The sequence below is a fragment of the Argiope bruennichi genome, chromosome 10 (assembly GCF_947563725.1).
Source record: "Argiope bruennichi chromosome 10, qqArgBrue1.1, whole genome shotgun sequence".
Lineage (NCBI taxonomy): Eukaryota > Metazoa > Arthropoda > Arachnida > Araneae > Araneidae > Argiope > Argiope bruennichi.
Genome location: NC_079160.1, coordinates 63,215,798 through 63,239,841, shown reverse-complemented (window position 1 = coordinate 63,239,841; position 24,044 = coordinate 63,215,798). Strand labels below are relative to the sequence as shown.

Below are 24,044 nucleotides of genomic sequence, written 5' to 3'. Positions count from 1 at the left end.
ATTTTTTATTTAGTGTCAGTGATATTTTTGCTGTGATTTGTTAAAAACTTTCCTTTTATTTAATGAAAGTTTTGAAAGAGGGAGGGGGGGAAAAAAAGTAATAAAACTTTGGCACTCTCACTTGTTATTTGAGGAGTTTTCCAGTAGGGTACCCTAGGTGGAAGGATAGATAGACAATCGTTTTTCACATTTTTTATCACTGTTTTAAAATTATTTATGTTTTTATTTTTATTGAAACGCTTATTTTTTCTAAATATTTTCGATATAATGTGGTTGTTTATATCAGTAAGATTTAGTTTATTTTTACAATCTCCCATATAAATCACTAAAAGATACAAACTGTTGCTACCTTAGCGACTGACAGATCAGCTTGGCGATCTTGGTGTAATCTAAAACTCGCCAAGTAAGCCCGGGATTGCAATCATTTTGGTTAAATCTAGAAATCGCCAAGTAAATGCAGAGCTTGTAAAAGTAAATAAGTGTTTAACGTCGTGATTTTTCTTTGCCTACATTTATCGACATTAGTCTCCTTCATGAAACTGCCAATTCAGGTGCTATATTCAGAATTCATATTAAAATCACATTGCATTGCTTAGTGACTGAGAAGAGGTGGGTGGGGGGGGGGAGTATTTGTAACATACACAAATAGCTGCATGTCTTATTTTCACTTGATCCCCTGCGCAATTCTATCCATTCCACCTGTTTAAATCTACTTATCTCCTTCTTCAGCGCATGATGATAATCCTATCATCATTTAATACGTATAAATAGTCGCTGTAGATGTTCTTCATCCATCTTCCAGAACATTTTTCATGGTCGGAATCATCATCAATTTATGTCACTAGATGTACTATCATTTAAAACTTTTTCTTTTGAGCGAGATAAATAATATTTTATGGAACTCATTAATTGGAAATTTTATTAACATTGAAACTCGATGTTCATTATACAAATGTAATTTCAGTATAAAATGATATTATTCAATTATCGTTTGTTATTGAGGATTGTTTAAACGGTATTTATTGTTCAAATTTTATAAAACTATCAACAATTCGAATTTACCATTATAAAGTCTCAATTGTCTGTAAATTAAGCTTTTGGTAACATAATCCATACCGGTAATCTAACAGTAATATATGCTTTTTTTTTAAATAATAAATTCAATGATTTTTTTTTTCGCCATTGGCGCCGATTTCCATAATGCGGTTGCTTGCACGATGTAGCTATCCTGAGGCATATTTTTATAAACTCTAGAAGTAATTAGAAAGCGAAAAGATAAATAAACAAACATTCATTTCGCGTTGTTATTGAGAAAGAAGGGATGGTGGAGTGAATATTCTTTAAAGAATCATTGTGAAAATGCAAAATATACAGCTGTTGCGTTTCGCTTTTGTTGCTTTTTTTTGGGGGGGGGGGGGTAGGAAAGAGGGCTATTTTAAAAGAATTATTGAAAAAATGCAGAAGAAACAGCTTAAGTCATTCACAATCTCCTTTTCCTTCTTTATCGGTTGTTGGGTTTTGAGTTTATTAAAATATTAATACCTGGTAAAATTTGCAGGCTACTTTTATAATTTCAAATAAAATATTTTGAAAAAAAAAAACTTAACGACTTAATATTTAGTCTCTATTAACCGAATTTTCAATTATCTCAGGTAATTACGGTCCGAATAATCGAGGCTCTATTATACTTGCATGTAGAATTATGAAACTTTTATAAATGTCCAAATAATATTTGTAGAATAGTTAAGTAATATTATTCCGTTCTGTTTCCGTTTGTAAAATTAATGTATAAACACTTTTATGCAATGCAACATACACGAATCTTTTAATTTTTATTTATTAATTTGTTGAATGTTTTTATTTTTACGTGATTGGTGAAAGTCTCATGAATCTATCGGCTCCAAAATTCATGAAAAAAAGATCAAAGACTAATTCAAGAAAAGGTTTGTTGTATTTGTTTTTAAATACAATCTGATGGCATATTTAAATAGTATTAAAATATGTAATGTAAAAACTTGTGATGCATATTTTTTATGTAATTTTTTAGATGCAAATATATGCTTTTCATTTAAAAATGCATAATGGTTGTAATTAAAAAAAAAATCCATGGAATTAACTTCATAAGTAATATTCGATTGTAATGTGTGGCTTTAAGCACTTGCTGGTTACCCAATCCCAGAATTCTCTTCTTTCGTTGTCTTTGCTCATCAGTCTTTTGCTGACACTTTTCTTCTCAGGAAATTTGAAAAGAATACGCTTTCCGTTTTAACAAATGCTTAAAATATATATATGTATGCATTCCCTTTCACTTAATGAAGATCATTGAAAGAGAAGAGATATTAAAAAAAAGGTATAACTAACCTTTTAGTTAAAAAAATAATATCATTATTGTTAAAAAATTATTATTATTAGTTAAAAATAATACCGTTATTGGAGTTCAGTGAAAGAGAAGAGATATTAAAAAAAGGTATAATTAAACATTTATTAAAAAAATAATATCGTTTTACTCCACAATCAGTATTATTTATTTTGGTTGTTGTTACTATGCATTGATTTGTGAATCTGACTTGACTAACACAGCTAGTTATGTTAGTGCGCCAAAGACTATATAAAAGGAATTGTGGCATTTTAGTTCGATCTAAGCGAGATCGGAGCATTTAAGAAAATTATGCCCGATATAGAATTCCTGGTGCAGCTCATGGTTAAAATCGCATCGGTTTATTTTTTCTTTTGAATAAGTTTAGTTAAAAACGCAACCATATAATATAGTCCAAAACTTTTTCTCTCCGGTTCTTATTTCTCAATAATTCCATGTCTTAATCTACTAGACCACTGGCAGCTAAAATAAATAATCTATATTTCTAGGTCTAGAATTATTTCTAGAAAGCCAGAATGGTGAATAAAATTTTGAAATCGTACTTGTAGTCGCGCAATACTGTCTGCTATCTTATGACATATTAATCCCTATATATAATTAACGTTTTTGCATGTTTCTTGTCTCATTTTGATAGTCTGTGACTTGATTTGTACGAGGTCATACTTGGGAACCAATGATCAGTCGTAATTCATCCAATGTTGTTCGTGGAGCGTATAAAATGCCGTCGAGGTCCGAGTTTTTGTCGATATTTCTTAGGGAAGGTACCCACAATTCCATCTTCCTTTTCACAGGGCATAGGAATGAAGTTTTAAAGCGCAGATCCGAAAAATCTGTTGAGAAAATTGCAGTTGTTAAAATTGCGATTTATTAACCCACTGGCTTTACAAGTCTAGATTCTTGAATGTGTGGAACGAGAGTAGAATTCACGACTTATAATTAAGAAATTTTAAATCTTGTCTTAAAGGACATACATTTTTGCTTCTTTGGCGTATATCTTAATCATTCGGCATCTAGTTTCATTTAATTTAATTGGATGTTTCGTCTCATTTAAGACATTAGCTTGTTATTTCGATTCGTATAAATTACAGGACATCTGAGATATTTAAACATGATGAAGAGATTATTGCCTTTTAAATTCTTTATATTATAATTTAATTACAGATTTTTAAAGTCGAAATTCCAGCAATTTGATGTACAAATCAGATATATTATATTCGAAGGCGTTAAGGTTTTTAAGTACATTTAATTTTGGACTAAAAATCGTTTAAATAATGATGTTCCTTTGTACAGAAAAATCTGAAAGGTTCAATATTTATATTTATTTTTTGCTTCTTCTTGCACTTATAATGGATACATCATTGTGAACTAAATTTTTTCTTTAATCTTACTAAAAGAGAGGTTATTGAGACAAATGAATATATATATGATATAAAGCTATAAATTGGGTACATTTTGAAATCATAATTGCTATTGTATTATTAATTAAAATTTTCACATTCTAAATTCTAGATTTCATCTGACTGCATTAGATTGTTTTTATCAATTAATTAAATGATTCTGCCATTATTTTCCGAAACTGAATTAATGAAATACTATTGCTGATTTAACTGAATGCTTTTGAATTTCTAATTTTCGTTGAACATATTTTCTTCAATATTTTAATATAAATAAAAGCATTATTTATTTATGTTTCAAATTTACTGTACCAATTTTATTTCGAAATGGGTTAATCTACAATTAGTTGCTTTTAGGGAATTTTCTTGCAATTGGTTGATATTAAACAAAGATGCAAAGTAAATAAGATTCTAAAAAAATGAAAAATAAATAGATATTCAGTGTAAGTTATGGGCAAGGAAATATTGAGGCTTTCGTTAAGGCAAAAATCATCTTTTGAAATACTTTAATTTGAATTTCTGATCGAATTTTTTCATACCTTAACATATACCTTAATAAAAGATTTACGATTTTTTTGTTAAATTGGTATTAAAATTTCATGCAATAGTTAGCAAACAAGTTTGTATCAATTCTGTTCTTACTTCTGTACATTTTATTATATTTCATTGAATAATTGGTGGGATTTCCTACTTATCCACTTTGTATTTTTATTGAATCAGAATGACCACTTGGAAAGGGGAGGGGCAAGGTAACTTGCCAAGACTTTCAATGTTTTGTCAAGATGAAAGTCAACTTTGAAATGCTTAGTTAGAATTTCTTAGTCACATAGATTAACTCATATATTAAGAAAAGAGTTTGTTTTACTGCAGAAAGATGGTTACAAAGTTTGAAATAACATTGTAGCAAAATAATTTACATCAGTGCTATCTTTCCTTTTTTAGTAAAATTTAATTGAATATTTGACGAGATTTCCTAATAGTGTACTTTGTTTTTAAAATGATCATTCTGCTAAAAATGTGGTATTATGCAACAATCTTTCAGTACAAAATTAAAGCCAGGAAAAATTTTAGTCTTTCGTCAAGACCCAAGTCAACTTCCGAAACGCCTTAATTTGAATTTTTGGGTTTCATAAGTTTATTAGCTTCTTTGTTTCTTTAAGTGTGTTTGTTATTTATTACAAAAAGTTGATAATAAAGTTTTCAAGCAGCATTGTAGCATGTTATAGTCTGTGTATTTTCTATAGGCGGTTCAAGGTCACAGTTTCTATCTCGTTATTGGTTGTCTGGTACCAGTAACGCGGTAGAAAATGTGACCTTGAACAGCCTACAGAAAATACACAGACTATAGTTTGCATCAATGTTATTACTTCTTCATGTTTGATAAGATTTCTTTGAATGTCCTTAAGAGATTTCCTACTAGTCTACTTTGTTTCCTACTGAACTCAAATGATCACTCGTGCAAAGTCCGTCTCTTTTTCATTTCCGCATCTCCTCCTAGTGTCTTTTGTCTCAACCGATCCACTTTTCCTGTCTCCAAAGACAGGAAATAACAGGAGACGTCACTTCCGGCGTGTGCATGGCGTCCAAACATGAGGTGGGAGGGAAATATTCTCCTACTATTTTTTTTTCTTTTGCTCTCTCTGTAAGTTGTAACTTCTTTCTATGTTGTTAAAAAAAACATGCGCGTACCTCGTTTTAAAAAGCCAATTTATCACGAGCATTTTGTCTTGGGGTGGAAGTAGGAGAAGGGGTGGGGGAGAGTGATGTTGTCAGCCCTTCCCAAAACAGTTGGCGCTTTGTCAGTCATTCAAATCTCATCTGGGGGGTGCGTTCGGTAAAAATCGATCGATCACGTACTATGGCATGAAGCGCCAAACGAAAATTAGGTGAAGGGGGTGCAGTAAAGGAGGTGTTGCAGATTAAAGGTGTGTACATACAGATATATAACGAGGGAGAGGCTTGGGCTCGGAATCGTTTGGTATCTTTGGTGTTGAGCTTCCTCTCCCCCCCCCCTTTCCTATTTTTTTTTTCATGAATAAAGTTTGAATTAAATTTAAGTTGGGAACTCTTAAATTGAAATTAGATTTAAATTCAAATTTGATATTTTTTTTTATCCCTCCCCCGTTTTGCAAGTTTTCTTTTTACGATAATTCGAATTTGAGTAACTAAAGAATGGTACAACGGAGAATAAATATATGAATTCGAAATATTTTAAATTAGAATTTAAATAGGTCCATAAATATTTTGATTGTTCATTTTTTAAATGTTGTATATTTTTGTTAAAATTTTGAAAGTAATATGAAAGGAAATGGGAAATAGCAGCTTAGAAAATTAAAGAATAAAGGCGTGGAAATTTAAAAATCAGTTATTATTTCTTAAATAATAATTCAACTGCTTAAAATATTAACTTTTGTTTTCACTGCTGTTTAATTAAATGATAACTCTCGGATATGTTATATCGATTCAGTTAGTCTGTAGAACATTCGAAATGCTAATGGATTTCTGGTATTTTTAATTATAATGTCTGTGAATATGTACTTTAAAAGTGAGGAAGGGAGGGAGGGTGAAGTGGCTTAAAATATAAATGAAAGGCTTTAAAAAAGAATTTATACATTTTTAAAAGAAAAGCGTTATCATAGTTATTCTGAATTAAAAAATAATCTTACATATTAATCTTTATCCTTAACCGATAGTACTTTTCTTGACTAGTTATATACTGTCATAAAAGTCGCATTTCGTACTTCATAATCGAGTTGAATAAATGAGTAAGCATTTTGATTTCCCTTCCCATCGATTAATTCGGTTTAAATCGAATTTTGATGACAACACCATACACCGAATTTCTTTATTTTAACTGTTTTTTTTTTTTTTTAGTTATCGCATTTAGAATTATAGAAACAGCTAAACAGTTAATCTATTGACCGATTACTTCAAAATTTGATATAATCACGAACTTAATTCAAAATTATCGCATTTACAAACTCGCTAACAAATGAATAGTCAACCTGTTGATGAATTTAATTCAAAATTTGATCTAGTGTTTAAACTATACATTAAATTTCATCCATATAGTTTATTGCGTATTTTAGATATTACGCATTTTTTCTTATCTGCTGCATAAACATAAATGAGCAAATAGATTTTCTTTGATAATTTTACCCAAAATTTGATAAAAATGTTCAATTATAGTGTTAAGACCATAATGAAATTTTGTTTTTTACTTTGTTCTGAAAGAGTTTGTCAACAGATATGATTCTCATAATACCTTAAAAGAAAACAGTTCTTAAATGCGCAATTTTATTTGTGCAGCAAGTTTTTTAAATTTTATTTTAATAGTTTTCTACATTTTCAATAATTTATTATAATAAAATTATTATATTTTAAAATAATTTTATTTTCCAAATTCACTACAAAGTGGCGCTAAAGGTGTGAAATAAAAATTAAACTATTTAATTGATTGACTAGCATGTCTTGAAAATGATAAAGAATTGTATAGTTATTATTTTCTTAATGACTGTTTAATTCATTTTTCACAAGATGATTTTACCAAAATTTAGGATTTGACTAAATAGCAATTAAAGTTATAAACTAGCATTAAAATATTCATTAAATGCAGATATAAAAGTGAATGTAAATTCTATGAAATATGAAAGCAGAAACGAAATTGAAAGGTTTAATAAAGAAAACTGTTCAGAAATGAAATATTTCGCCAAAATTTTCGCCAAGAGTTAACTTTCAACATAGTCGTTATTCTTAAAAGAAAGTAAGAATAGTTTCCAAACAAGTATGCGTTGACCTTTGGTGCCTTTTAATTAATTCTAATTCTAGTTCTTTTTCATGAAGGAAATTGAAATTGACGAGGAAAATCGAGGTTCAGAATCCGAAACTTTAAAGCAGAAAACCGGAAAAACGACTTATTTCTTCTTATTACTCGCCGTTAAAGCTCGTCGAGCAATCGGCTAATAAATCGCTCCGCATAGCGTGTGAAAAGAAAACAATGCCAACCATCCTCCGAAAAAATGCAGTAAAAGTATTGGAAATTATTTCGGAAAAAGAACCAAAACTACTTTTTTTACCCGAACAATCGAAGAAGGTTGCAGAACTCGTTCTATTCCGAGAAATGAAGAAATTCCGCCTCGGAAAGATTATATTAAGAAACTATTCTACGGGCGGTCCATGAATATAAAAAGCGCGGCGCTTTTGTCATCGAGAATTTATGTCAGACGCTCAGTTTGCCTGGAAAAATGAGTTGTCCTTGCTCATTAGAAAAAAAATCGTCATCGGTGTCTCTCAGCTCAGAACAATAAGAAGCATTTATTTCGAATGTCAATGATTCATTTTTTTTTTTTTACATTTTACGATTTTTTTTGTGTATGTTGTTAAAAGTGCCTGAGAGTCATAAAAAAAAAGATGGAACAAAAGTGTAGTGGTTGTTAAGAATATTGATTAGTGTGAACGAATAACGTCATTAATTAGTCCACAACTTAGTGTCAGGTGCCATTAGTATCAGGTAATATTTATTAATTTATAGTGTTTGCAGAAAGTAAATCAGTGCGTTAGTTGTTAGCGTAAGGTAATATTTATTTATTTATAGTGTTTACAAAAAATAAATCAGTGCAGCAGTTAAATCTTGAGGTCAGTCTATCCTGAAATGTGAAACTTCTCAAAATGGCCTTGTGTTTGGATTTCCGACACTTAAACTGTAATATTTTTTTTCAAAATTTTTAGTTTCTAATTGTCTTTCTAATCCGAACACCGCTCAGATTATAGAGTATACTATAGAGAATCACATAGACAGCACTGATCTATACAATTATATATTTTTTTCGTGTGAGAAAATGAGTCAACAATATGCTGAAAACTGTATTCTGTTAAGTTGTTGAGTAAGAACACATTAAACAGACAAATCATGCATTGAAAGGGCGATAGTTCCAAATTTTTGCAGGAAAGAATGACTGTCTCATCGCCAAATACTATGTTCTAACAAGCGCGTTGGTCTACTGGGAGTGTCGGAGTAACGAGTATTCGGATTAGAGAATTTGCTATATTACAGAATCTTGGTTACTGAAACTCATTGTGAACATAATCACTTCAAATAATTGAAAATTAGGTTAATAGAGACTATAGCTGTTAATAAAATGAATATAATAGAAGATTTTCATTCGTGTACGCGAATTTACTCGGAATCGAGTTTCGAGTAGTTGTTTACTAGATAAATTTTAAAACATGACTTATTTTTTAACAAAATTTTTCAAAACTTTTTATTTGGAATTATTTATAATTCCAAATAAAAAGTGGATTTATTTTTATTCTTTATTTATACTAGTGGTTTTATTTTTAAATAAATCCACTAGTACAATTAAGCCTTAATATTCTAACATACTGTAGTCTATTGATTTTCACTGTTGTTTTTTAATTTTTTCAGTTGTTTTTAAAAATATCGACCATCCCATTAAAGTAAAAATTTACCGTACCTTTTTTTCATTGAAATACATAAACTTTCATGGCATCTTTACTGAAGTTTTTAAGAATTGAATTGTATTTTTTTTTTCTCTGACTCACTTCTCGGTTTATATAAGATCATTTCTCGAAAATGATTTTTTACAAGTCTTCACATTTTTGGCTTTATAAAAAGAAAGTGTAAAACTGTTCGATTGGGTATCGGCTCGGTTAACAGAGACTTCAGTAGATAGAGACTGGATAATGGTAATTGTATATAAAATGTATTTAATAAATCAGCTTTTCGCGCTTAATTTTAATAAAATTAGTTTATATATATAAATGGGAGCACTAAAAATAACTCTTCCAGGAAATGGGCATGAATAAGAAGAAACTTTGAAGCTAGCTTATAAAGCTCTTACCTAAAGAAGGGGGAGGAAATCTTTTTTATTTAAAGAGACATCTGTTAAACCAAATGCTCAAGATTAAAAAATATGTAAATAAATAAAGATACACTAGGTACCCTTTAACGTTTTCATGCAAAATATCGAAAGACACTTTCCTTTGTCAGCCTTTTAAAATTGTGCTTTGAAATATTTATACTTATAGAAAATTTATGCTAGGATGTAGGTAATTGAATAAAATCTGCAAAAACACACCTTTCAAAGTTTTAAGTCGGCTATTAGGTGCTGAATTCTGTCTAAAATTACTTTACGTTTTGTATCTAAACCCAAATCTTAACGGTAAGGAAATAATTATTATGTGTTTTCGTATGCAGGCTGTTTGTTTAATGGGGGTGGGGAGGGAAACACGTTAAAATATTTCTTTAGAGATTTTTTTTTCCTCGTTTTGGAGAAGTAATTTATTTTTTGAAATTTCTTTACAGCAGAATTTCTTAAAACTATAGTTTCAGTAATAGGGGCGCTATAAGAATACACGAATCATTTAATTATTTGGTATTTGGAAGAAATAAATATGAGTTTTTATTTTCTTAGAATTAAAAAAAAAATCGTTTTACAAAAGAAATGCATCTTAAAAACTTTCTAAAGTCACGAAAGTTATATTGAGAAATTCGAATTTTGGTTGTCTAAGCATGGGGATTTACTTTAGAATACTTTACTTTTTTACTTTACTCCTTTACTTACTTTAATACTTTTTTACTTTACTCCTATATGGTATTTTTTAAATATATATTTTTCGTATAGTAGTAGCATTTAAAATGCTTTAAATTGCAAAATCAAAAATTATTTCATTGGAATTCTTCCTAAGAAGTTAAGACTGAAGTTGAAAAAAAAAAAAAAAAAAAATGACTATCGTTTAAGTTGAGCTTGAATATTCAGACATAAATCAAGGAATTCATGAAATGTATACGGACTCAAAATGACTAAATCCGGGCGTTAATTCGGTTAACAAACACCTCGATTGATAGAGGGCCAAATAATTGAGGTTTTTATTGTCTTAGAAAAAAAATCTAAGGGAAAGCACTCTTATTCTTAAATTTAATGGATCGATGTAGGTTTCAAATATGTAATAGCTATAAACGTACTCCCCAATTCTTTAACCAAGCTAGAAGTTAGTATTTCAAAATTTGTCATTAAAATTCCCATTTTCAATAATTTATCTAATAGATTTGTGATTCTAGTGAATTAAATTGATTTTTATTGCTTAAATTTTCATCCAAAATGATTCATTCAAAGCAAAGTTGTATACATTTTTTTTATTGTATGAATTTATAATATACCTTTAGAAGTTATTCAGATGTAATTCACTCATGTACTTATTATTTCAACCCATTATAAACATGCGAAATTTTCCGTGGTACGGTTTGCATATTATTATCGCAGTAAAAGTGTTTACTTTCGAAAATAATGTGAAATTAAATTCATTATTTTTTTGTTATCATCAGTACTTGTAATTAGATACCATCAAAAACATCTATGTTTACGCATTCTTCCTACAAATAACTGGAAATTAAAATTAAAGTTCGGGCGTTTTTCATTCATTGTATTAAAAAGAGTTCATTCAACTTTGTGGTTGGGTTTCATGAAAACAACTTGAGTAATATCCGTACTTGTTGTTGCGATGATTTCTTTTCTTTAAATGCCCCAAACGAATTGCGGGAACTGAGGCTAAAAATTCAACTGAAATCAACAATCCTTTATATAATTTTTTTCTTTTTTCTGTCTGAAAAAATGAAGGATGTTGATCTTTTTATCTTCTACAACTTTTCGACGAGAGATTTAAAGCGATAGGAAGTGTTTTGTATGATGGGGTTTATTGTGCATTTTAATATCATAACTCCTCGTTGCTAAACACTACTGTCTTCTGAATTTTTTAATCCCTAACTAAAGCTTTCAAATCTTTTTGTTTATGATTAAATACAGTTCTGTCTTTTATAAATGGTTATCATGAAAAGGTATGTTATTTTAGAGCTTATTTTCAAATATAATATGCGTGTGGGAAAATAACAACAATAATTTTAATATTGTTCATTTTGTGTTATTTTAATATCATCCATAATAAGACGTGCAAAAGGGTATATCGTATGTTTAAGTTTGCTTCTTACCTTAACAAGTAGTATTTCTTCAACCTTTTCATTTACTAAATTATGTTAGTTTTTAATCTCATAAACATTTGTTGCTCGTTAAGTTGAATAGGAACTGCATTTCTTTTACCATTTCAAATGTATATGGATTCTAATTGCTGTTATTATTTATTAACAAAAAATTGTTTATCAAACTGTTTATTTATGTTGTTATTACTTATTTATTCGAGTTTTATCGCATATGAGTTTATTTAACAGGAGTCATTCTCTTAAACTGTCTTATTTCAGCTCATTACTTTTGTCATATTTTTGATATTCTCATTAAAATAGTTGAAACTTCGGTTCCATATTTTTGTATTTATAAATAAAGAATTTGGAAAACAAAATAATTTCTGGTAATTGTTTATTATATAAATAATAAGGTGTAATTTGATAAATAACAGAAAATGGATTTAATACATTTATATTCGTTTCATGTGTATGTAAAATTGCTCTTTATTAAATGGCCCTAAAACTCTCTTATTTCAGCTCATTACTTTTGTCAGATTTTTGATATTCTCATTAAAATAGTTGAAACTTCGGTTCCATATTTTTGTATTTATAAATAAAGAATTTGGAAAACAAAATAATTTCTGGTAATTGTTTATTATATAAATAATAAGGTGTAATTTGATAAATAACAGAAAATGGATTTAATACATTTATATTCGTTTCATGTGTATGTAAAATTGCTCTTTATTAAATGGCCCTAAAACTCTCTTATTTCAGCTCATTACTTTTGTCAGATTTTTGATATTCTCATTAAAATAGTTGAAACTTCGGTTCCATATTTTTGTATTTATAAATAAAGAATTTGGAAAACAAAATAATTTCTGGTAATTGTTTATTATATAAATAATAAGGTGTAATTTGATAAATAACAGAAAATGGATTTAATACATTTATATTCGTTTCATGTGTATGTAAAATTGCTCTTTATTAAATGGCTCTAAAACTCTCTTATTTCAGCTCATTACTTTTGTCAGATTTTTGATATTCTCATTAAAATAGTTGAAACTTCGGTTCCATATTTTTGTATTTATAAATAAAGAATTTGGAAAACAAAATAATTTCTGGTAATTGTTTATTATATAAATAATAAGGTGTAATTTGATAAATAACAGAAAATGGATTTAATACATTTATATTCGTTTCATGTGTATGTAAAATTGCTCTTTATTAAATGGCTCTAAAACTCTCTTATTTCAGCTCATTACTTTTGTCAGATTTTTGATATTCTCATTAAAATAGTTGAAACTTCGGTTCCATATTTTTGTATTTATAAATAAAGAATTTGGAAAACAAAATAATTTCTGGTAATTGTTTATTATATAAATAATAAGGTGTAATTTGATAAATAACAGAAAATGGATTTAATACATTTATATTCGTTTCATGTGTATGTAAAATTGCTCTTTATTAAATGGCTCTAAAACTCTCTTATTTCAGCTCATTACTTTTGTCAGATTTTTGATATTCTCATTAAAATAGTTGAAACTTCGGTTCCATATTTTTGTATTTATAAAGAATTTGAAAAACAAAATAATTTCTGGTAATTGTTTATCATATAAATAATAAGGTTTAATTTGATAAATAATAGAAAATGGATTTAATATATTTATATTCGTTTCGTGTGTATGTAAAATTGCTTTTTATTAAATGGCTCTAAAAAAAATTCGTATGGGAACGGGAAATACATGTGTATTTCTTCGTAAATAATGAAATTTTGAGAGAATATTCAATGCGATTTTTTTCCCCCAGATCGATTAATCTAAATATTTTAGAAAACGTCTTTTGAAGATGCATGTCGTTCAACAGATCTCAACTTCGTATTCTCATTGTCTCATTTCACAATTTCAGTATTTTATTCTTTTATATATTAAGATTTTTATTTCGTTAATCTCTAGAAATAAATCTATTATTCCTTGAAAGTTTATATGCTTTAGATGTCTAATTTATTGAGAGATTTTTTTTTCTTTCAAATTTTGTTTTCGAAAAATTTGTAAGCGCAAGAAAGGTTTCCCGCCAATTAATTAGGTAGTTAACTTCTTAATTAAAAAAACTATATTACTTGTATTGTTTTATCGTAAACATTACCATTCATATTAATTGAAAATATTATTAACAACATAAATCATTTTACTTACTTGCCATCCAACATAGAATTCTTATTTAAGTTTTGCATCATTCTTTAAGGATGATTGATAATTTATAGAAAAAAATTAGTTTTCTGCTGCTTTTAGAAATCGTTTGGCTTAACTGATATTCTCATTTTAATTTAAAAAATAGCAAACGATAAGAGAATTTTTATTTATCACAATGCTTTATGTGTAAGTATTTTTACACTAAAACTATTAGACTTGAAAATATTTTCATCCTGGGTTTTATCTGGTGTACAATCTAGCATCTGATAGCACGAATTTATGGATATAACTTAATATTTTCCCTTACTAGCAAATAAAATGTTTATTTTCTCGACGATCTTGTAAATGTTTTTATCCAAAATATTGCCTGGTATACAAGCCAGCATTTGATATTACGGATTCATGGATATAACCTAATATTTTCCTTTACTAGCAAATAAATTGTTTTATTTTCTTGTCGATCTTCCTTGTGGTATTCAAAAATTTGTTTCTCTCTTGAATCAGTAGAATAATAAAAAAGGCTGAGGTAAATGTGCGGTCCGATGACCCAATGTCTCGGTATATTGTTGATATAAAGAATGAATTTGGTTAAATTTTTGTTATATTCCGTGGCTTTCTTAAAGGATTTATTTGTCACTTTATGTTCCACTGTTTATAAAAATATAAGAAAGGGGAAAAAAAAAAAAAGAACTTCAAAATTTTTATTGTAAATGAAAATTTTTATTTGACTTTTTCTTATTGGTTTATAAAAATGACTCAAAAATCGAAAAATTTATAATCCTATTTATTTTTTTTCTGCCCAATTTTTCTTCGTTATTTCATTTTTAATTAAAACTATTAATTTCATTTTACTTGATAAATAGTAGTTCTAATTGGCTCTTTGTCTAATGTAGTTGATCCAATCCGCATGTCCCTTTCAAATTAACTAAAGATACGACGAAATTCAACAAAAATTATCTTTAAATTGTTCACCATGTATATTTTATATGTATAAGGAGACATTGATAGAAATAATAATCATCGTTGATTCCATTAATATTTATAAAAAAGGCTATCAACTCCATTTTACACTTTCTTTCTTTCTTTTTTTTTTTTTTTGGCGGGTGGGGGGCTTTGTGTTTAAGGTATGAATTGCCAGTAGTATTCTGTAAATTCTGGATTATCCGCGGTTGCTATTCCCAGAATTTTGTAAAAGAACTCAATTTCAAATGAAAAAATGCTTAGTAAAACAATGCTTAAATAATAACTATATTTGTAGATCCCAGCTGCAGATGAAAAGACAGATGCAGACATTTCCAGTTATTTTTGCCTATTCATGAAATTCGCTTATATGCGCCTTCACTTTCCGCGGACAATCGTGAATTTACTATATCAAATTTATTAGCTGATATATACTATATATACTTTACGTATTTTGCATCTTTTCGAATATTTCGAAATAACTAATTTTTTGATTTAAATAAAAATCGAATATGCAGTTTTGGACAAGAAAATGCGATAAGAACAGCTGAAGTTGAATGGCAGATGCATTTTTCATTGAAAATCAGTATAAATTTCTTAGCACAACTTATGGGCTTAGTTTAAAATTTCTGACTTATTTTATTTATTTTGCTACTTAATGTCATCTACGTTTATGAGTCTTCTTTCTTTTTTTTTTTAAGAAAAAACTTAGTTGATTTAATTTTTTTACATTCTAAGTTTGATAATATATCATCTGAATCTTAACATTGTTAAGAAACAAGCCGCGTGGGACTTCGTCGTTAACACCTTAGCCTTACATTGTTATTATGATATATATTTTATGTAATTACTGCTATGTTGTATTTGAGACGCCTGCTTTGCGGTGGGTTAATGTTTATTGTGTTGATGTTGTGCGAGTTAACTGGGAGCAATTATATCGTTCGCTGACAAAGCTAGCGCCGCCTCCCCACTTTAAAGCCATCTTCGGAGGCATTAGAAACGCTTGACTGACCATCTGAGCCCTTCCGGCCCGTTACTGCAGTATAGGTGAGTAGGTTGCATCGCTCACTCTCTTCTCTTACGGGTCACTAGGTCTTTAAATCATTTCATAAGCTGCGCTAAGACACTGACTTTCTATTCTTAGAATTTGCATCGATTCCCACCCCCCTCCCCCTCTTTCCTTTCTTTTTTTCTTTTTGACGAATTAGAAGGAGGGGGGGGGGGATGAAGGAGAAAAAATATTATGAGCCTATGACATTTGTGAAGCATGTAAAATGGTTTCAATTTGTTTAGTCTATAATAAATGACAGAAAAAAAAATCGACAAGAGTTTGAAAACTTGATGCATCTATCTTTATTGGGCCATGATGTTTTTGCATCAAAGGGTCTTGATCATAGTTTTTGCATCAAAGGATTGTTACTGAAGACTTGATTTCACTTGTAAATTCATTTACTTTGTCGTCCTGATGTATGTTGAATCCGTGCCAAGTATCGTGTTGCTTATGGTAGAGTATGAGCTTCCAATTCATTTACCGTTGTCCTTTTTTTGACCACGATTCAGAATGATCAGAACCGTTCCAAATTTATCTTTATTTATCTATGAAATGAGATGCTTGTCTAAAACTAACCTCTTAAAAAAAAGAATTGTTAGAAAAGTTTTTATATTCAGGGGTGTTTGTGCTCCGGGGAAACCCCGGAATTCCGGGGATTTTGAACTTCGATACCCGGAAATTCCGGGGATCGTCGTTCAAAAGGAAGTAGGAATAATAATGAATTATTTATTTTGATCTGGGTAATTTTGTTTGCTTTGAAAGCAGAAAACGCAAGGTCAGTGTGTGTGGTGAAAACTTTTCCTTTCTTTCTCCAAAGGCAGTGATAATGCGTGAAAAGGGGGAAAAAACGTCTTTTTTGTTCTTTCCTTATTGCGAGTTATGACTCATTCCCCCGGTTCTCGGACATTCTCTTCTGGATTCTTTTCGGCAAGTAGACGCGGCAGAAAAAAAAGGGAGAGACTTCGTTCGACCAGATGTGCGATCACGTGACCTGGGTTCAAAGGTCTTAATTTTGCAAAATTAATGGTTAGTAATTTTGCAAAAAAAGTAATTCATTGAACTTTTATAATTAGGTCATTCAATACTTCATAATTGTAATTTTTCATTTCTCTCCCCCCCCCCCTTCGCGAAACTAAAAAATGTCGGTAGTAAATCCGTAAAAGTTTCAGGGGATTTTTTGGGGTCCCACAAACACCCCTGTATATTTGAAGTTGTTTTAGCCAATTATATATTTTATCATTTGACTATGACTCAGAATAAACAAATCCGTTCCTAATTGGTTTTTATGAATCTGCGAAACGAGATACTTGTCTAAGTTCCCTTTCGGTTTTATTTGTATAATTGTTATTTTTTAATTTGATATTTTTATTATTATAAGTTATTTTAATTGAAGTTTTACGATGCAGAATGACCAGGCCCGTACCAAATTACTATTCATGAATTTTCGAAAAGAGATATTTGTCTAAAACTAAGATCTTTTCTAATTTTGTTTAATTTTTTATTTTTTATTTTTGAAGTTATTTTAGCCGATATTATATTTTATAATTTGACTTTGACTCAGAATAATCAGGTTCGCTTGATCTTTATAAATCTACGAAACTAAATACTTGTTTAAATTAAGCTAATTTAGTATACAGAAGTTATTTAAACTGATCATATATATTTTAATAAAATTATACGTTTGTAAAAGAACATACCATGAAGGTCAAAATAAATAAAAAAAATCAATATATCATGTGCTAATTTATAATAAAATAGATGTAATTCGATAAATCTATATTACAGAAAAGATAAACCTAAAGCATTAGTAAATTTGATTTCTTTTTCTCTCTGTTTCTTTCTTTTGTGAATATGTTATTTCTTGCTTTGAAGGCTGGCTTAAAATATACATTTGCTCTCTAAAGAAAGTTCATAAACTGTTATCAAGAAAGAGCGCCTCTCAGAAATTTTATATCTAAATTAATGATGAAATTCAATAGAGGCCTCAAAGAGCCTGATTTAAGTTTATTTTCTAATGAATGTGTCGGTTAAAGTTATTCTGAAAATAAACGATTTTTAACTTAATATGTTAAGATAAACTTTCTAATGCTTCCATTAAATTAAAAAAGAAACATTTCTCATTAGAAAATTTTTATGTTTCAAATTCTTTAATCCTCGTTTTAAAAATCTTTCTGTCGCACATACTTGCAAAGGTAATATTATTTTTAATTTTCTCACGAATTATGTAAGGTAAGTTTCTCAAAGTTTTCCGTGATTATAAAAATTTAATTAAAAAAACTATTATAATTTCTCATCTGTTTGCTTCTATATATTTAAAGACGTTTATAAAGTTTTTAATAAAACCACTTACATCAGTAAATTTCAATGTGTGTTTCCTTGGTAGCTCGAAGAATGTCAAGGTAGTAGCAGACATTCCGGCTGTCACACTAGACACAGCATTTGAGTGTACCAGTCTCTTTAATCGGCCATGCAATACATTTTAACCTTTAAGTAATCCCAAAATTGACACTGAAGAGAAATTACACGAATTTTTGTATTAGTTTTGTTCTCAGTTGAAATATTAAAAAAAATTAAGAACATTGCAATTCCATAGTAAATATTTTATAGTATTATTTATATTCAATGGTTTTTTTTTTTTCGTAAATAGCGAAATACTTTATGACTTATGACATTTGAAATCAGATCTTAGCAATTTAATGGAGTTTACATTCTTTTGATGTAAACATATGATTGGATAGAAATAAGGCATATTATTTTATAAAAGACTGCATATTACTAAATTTACGTCAAATAAGATTCTAAGTACCTGAAACGATTTGAAGAAGCGCCATTTAATAAGGAATATAGAAAGTACTTAATGAAATATCCGATTGCTGCTATTAATTCCTTCGTAATTTAATTCTTACTCAACTGTGAAAATCCCCCCCCCTCTCTCTCTCTCTTTTTTTTTTCTTTGTATACGGCAATAAAAGTAAGTAGAAAATAAGAAGCTTTTATAATATTGGCTTTAATGCACTCTTTATCGTTCATTCCCCAATTCTCGTAGTTTTGTAACGAGTAATAGGGCAACAGCATTTTTAAAAAAAAAATAATTTAAGCCTTTCCCCTGCTAATTTCCTATGAACAACGTTTCACAACTCTATTAACGGAATGAGTTACCGCTTAAAAATGCATTCATTTAACATGTTTTTGTTTTGTTTTTCCCTCGCAATTAAAAATTCTTGTCTATTTATTCATTCAACTATTAATGCGAATGGTGCTTGCTTATCAAAAGAGATCTATAAAGACTTTTTCAGCAACTCGATAGTTACAGGCAGTAATGCTTTGAAATTTTCCGCTTAGCTTAAATTATTTTCTATAATTCTTTTTAAACCTTAATATTCCTATTCTAACTCTTGGAACGATTCATATCTCAGACTTTAGCGTTGTCTTTTCCATAGACCATTGCAGATAATATTGAAATTTTCTGTTCTAAATAATTTCTTTTGTTTGTTACCCAATAGGGCTCAGATGAAGCAAATTAGAAATGTGAAAACTTTCATAGGACTATCAATTTTTAAAAATTCATTAATGTTTACAAATGGAACAAAAATAATCTCGAATTAGAGAATTTTTGAAAACTTCTTTCAGATGAGTTTGCCCTTATTATTTTATCATCGTTACTGTCATTGATATTTTTATTCATTATTTTTAATGATCAATTTTTACATTTTCATATATTAAATATACTGTGAGAAAAATATTTAACTGTCAAAAAATTCGGAATCAAAATTTTGACGAATCTCCACATTTCAAACCTCCTTCAATAGGAAAACACATTTTTGGAATTTTGTCTGTGCGTCTGTCTGTGGATGCTATAATTCAAAAACGCTTTAGGCTAAATGGATGAAACATCGTATATGGTCTTAACACTAAAATTTTTGATTTTCATGAAATTTAAACCAAATCCATTGTGAGGCAGTCTATATAGAAAGCTGTTCAAGTACAAGTGAGCACAGTAACTTGTAAATGTAAAGAATTAGATAAAATTTGGCACATTAGCATCATAAAGTGTACAAGTATTTCCTATTTATCTAAATTAATACATATAGATTTGAAAAAATTATTAAATCTTAGTAAGAAATTAACGACAAACTTTACATTATTTATGGGAGAGCATTGCGTTGCTTTCTCTCCAGAAAGTTTGAAATGTACTTGGAGAACAATTGAAAGCGGAATGAATCGTGATGGACCCTATCATCTGGTGATAGATAGAAGGGGGGAGGGCAGCATCCCGTGTCATTCACACTGTTCGAGCCGTTCGTTTTGGTTGTCATTAAAAACCACCTCCGATGACCTTTCCTTCTGTACACATCTATTTCACGCGCGGCTGAAGCCCCTGTCTGGACACTGTCTGGATTCGAATTCAGACACATTAAGACGCTTCTGCGAAACGGGTAATTGAAGTTCATTTGAATCCTTCTCTCGATGGCCTTTCAAATGCGCCTAGATATATGCAGTTACGGATGTGGTATTTCGCATGCCACTCACTCTCTTGAGATATTGCATTGTGTGGATGCGTACCTGTGGCCAGGGATTTCCTCAAGTTTGTTGTCGTTTCGTTCAGAGATTCTTCAGGGATATGATATTGGTTGGAAAATGTAAGGGTGAGTCAAATATGATTCACCTTCTAAGTACATTTCTTTCCGCTGCTGATAAAAAATTTTATTGTTGTTTCCTTATCATGTACTCCTACATTCCTCAGTGCAGATTATCCACAGTTGTGTGTTTTTCTTTATGTTGCTCATTTATTCGAAATTTTGTTATTGATTTACACCTTTGGAAATTTCTAACAAAACTGCACTACACCTAATTCAGTGATGCTCATAAAATATCTCCGAAACTTATTGAAAATTCTTCAAATGTCATCTTCTATAATATCCCATTATGCTCTGGCAAACTGTTATTATTTTGCGGTTGACGGAATAAAGTATGTCTCTAAATAATTAAAAGCGACATAAATTTATCATCAATGATATACCATTTTCCCTTTGAGTTTTATTAGATTTAATATATGCGGAATGATAGTTTATTTAGTATATTAAAATCTCTAGATGTAAGAAATTTGGTTTTGTCTGCCAAAAAATGTCTCTCCTCCATTATTATTCTGTTTAAGAACAAATACGCTGTCATTTTATTTACATGTTGGAAATCATGCATTTATTTATTTTCGATTTTAAACGTTAGTTTTGTGAACGTGACTTATCATCAGAAAAGAGAATAAAGAATGTGTGGCGTTTTTTTCGCTGAAATATTTAGAATTTCCAATTTTTTTATTAATATGAAATATTTTACATTATATTTTATCCTTGGAATCGTTCTCGTATTTATGAAATATTGAAGATAAACAGAATGCATGAGTAATAAGATTTTATGGTCAAATTTGCATGTTGGTTCTCATTATTTGTATGTTCTTTACGTTATAATCAGTTTTTGATTTGAATTTTGTTTATTTCCTACATACAAATGTTTTCTGACATTTTGTTGTAAAATCTTTCGTCTTTATATGCTAAGAAATGCATCTCTCTATTTTCAGCGTGGTGACCAATAGCGGAGGGGAGTCAAGCGAGCCCAGTTCTCCGTCGAGGCCCGCCACCCCCATGCCTCCCCTGCCCACTCAACATTGTCCTTATGAGTGCCTGCGCGCAGACAGCGAGGACAGCGGACTGGGTCCCAGTCCAGCTAAATCGCTGGTTAACCCCACTTCACCCGCTTCGCCTTTGCAGTTCTGCAATGACTCAGATTCTCTCTTGGACCTGAGCCCACGTACCGACAACAGTTACGAGTCAGATAAGAGTCCCGATGACACCTTCTATAACCTTGAAAAGACTCCGGCCAAGAGTGGGTCTGCCTTTAAGTTCCTTCTGTCGTCCAGCGTCAATGGCAGCACAACGCAGTTTCTAAGAGGTGGCGAATCCTCTACTGAATCGTCGCCTCCTCCCTTCTGTGAAGACGACCACCAGTTCGAGACCTCTCCCTGTACCGATGGGAGCAGCCCAGAGGACTATCACCGACAGACAACACCATCACCTCTACTGGCTGATGGTGAATCTTCTACTTCACCTTCTTCGTTCTTCGACGAGCAGGCTTGTCAAGACCATCCTTTCCAAACGACTTCTCACTGTGGTGATAGTCCACATCGACAAACGACACAGTTCCCCTCGCCTCTTTTAGGGCGTGATGAATCCTCCACTTCGCCGAACTCGTTCTTCGACGAGCAGGCTTGTCGTGACGACGACCATCCATTTCAGACTATTCAAAACTCTCACCATCGCCTTAATCCCCAGGTGTTGCTGATCCGATCCAACTACAGCGACGGTGGGGGATTCACTGAACTGACCACCACTAGTAGCGACTGCACTTCTTCCAATTGCAGTCAAGTTGACCCGCAAAGTTCCAGTACATCTGGTAGTTCAGATGATGGTGATTGTAAATGGCTCGGCTGCCATCGGTTAGCAGACGACAACACAACTGAGACGGACCTCATTGACCATATCCGGCAGTGCCATGTCCAAAGCCAGCCGGACGACAATAAGAGCTATGTCTGCCTTTGGATAGGATGCAAGGTGAGATTTTTGGTATCTCTAAAATATGGTTTTCTGATTCATTTGTTTTATACGATATGTATAGATATCAAGACACCATGGATCTTATAAACCATACTCACTGGTATATTTTATTGATTGGTTGCATTAACTTGATTATAGATGTTATCGTAGCATGTTAATTGTTAGCAGGTAATGATGATCTAAAATTTTTTTCTTAATCAGTCATCTATGTGTTCCTAATGGAAAGAAGTGTTATGATTATATGCTTGGGAATTTACAGGTATTACTTCCATCAATTTAAATCATTATTTTTTTAGAAATATGAAAGTTTGATTAATAAAAAGATAGTTAAAAACCTTTCGGAATTTTTTTATCAAATAATTTTAACTCTAAAGTATGTTATTTTCATGAATATGGCAATCATTTTTTTTTCAGTTCGGTCGCTTGAATATTCCCCTTAGTATTTAAAACTCCTTTCTTGTATGCAGAATTTAAGCTTCTGTTAATGTGGTTATAATGTCTTGTTTTCTACCACCGATCTGTCTCACGCCATTGCTGCTGTTTTTTCTGTTAAAAAAATACACACTTTTTTTTTCTCATTAGAATTGTTTACTGTATAGTTCCTTCCACCCCCACGAAACAAACAAACAAAATATCTTTTTTTATATATAAGTATTATTTTCATGAATTCAATTTGTTCGTAATTAGCTCATTTCTTTTAACGACGTTTGGTGTCTTATATATACTAAATAATTCATTTAGAAATCCATCAAGAATGGAGAAATAGTTTTTACGATTGAATGAATTTCAATAGCGAATGATTCAATGAATTACATGAATTTCTAGTTCACAAATTATGCTTCTTAAATCAAATTTATTATTCCAAAAAGGAATATTGCAGAACTCATGTAATTTCGCATTTTCTTATATGAATGAGAAAAGAACCGACTAAATTTCAATAATTGACTTCATTGCATTTTTTTTTTTCAGATATTCAATATTTTTTAGGAGTGTAATATTGAGTTTTCTACCGCGTTGTTTTCAAAGATTTGTAGTCCAAATTTCTGTAGAGGTTAAATGCCCGATAAAGGCAGCACAGGGCATATTCATCCCTAGACCTTTTTCTTAAGTCAATACTTGATGGTTATTCAATTGCATCATTTTTTTTAGTCGGATGTTAGCAAAAATATGTTTCAGAATTTTAATACTGTGGAAACAAGTATTTACTGAAAGCATCAATATTATGGAAACCAGTATTTACTAAAATATTATATGGAAAGCATTTTTAAAAAAATTCTATTCAAATCAAGAAAGGAAATGACTAAACAATAAGGCGTTGCAATTTTGTGGTAGCTTGCTCAGCATTTATTTATTTTAATGTTTCGCAATATAATTTTTACTACTTTCAATTTTTGCGAACCATTTCGTGAGAAATCATTAGAAAATAGTTTTACTGTATTACAACTGATTCATTTTAATTGTTTACACATCGCAGAACTTTTAGACGA

General features: G+C 30.1%; 1 protein-coding gene across 3 annotated transcripts in view; it reads left to right on the top strand.

Annotated features, from left to right (window-relative positions):
• LOC129988222 (zinc finger protein AEBP2-like) overlaps positions 1 to 24,044 on the top strand; it is a 268,585-nt gene that overhangs the window by 205,386 nt on the left and 39,155 nt on the right. For all 3 annotated transcript variants that reach the window (XM_056096388.1, XM_056096390.1, XM_056096389.1), the window contains exon 2: positions 21,525 to 22,554. In XM_056096388.1, coding sequence (XP_055952363.1) covers positions 21,525 to 22,554 — 1,030 coding nt within the window. The remainder of the gene's footprint in view (positions 1 to 21,524; positions 22,555 to 24,044) is intronic.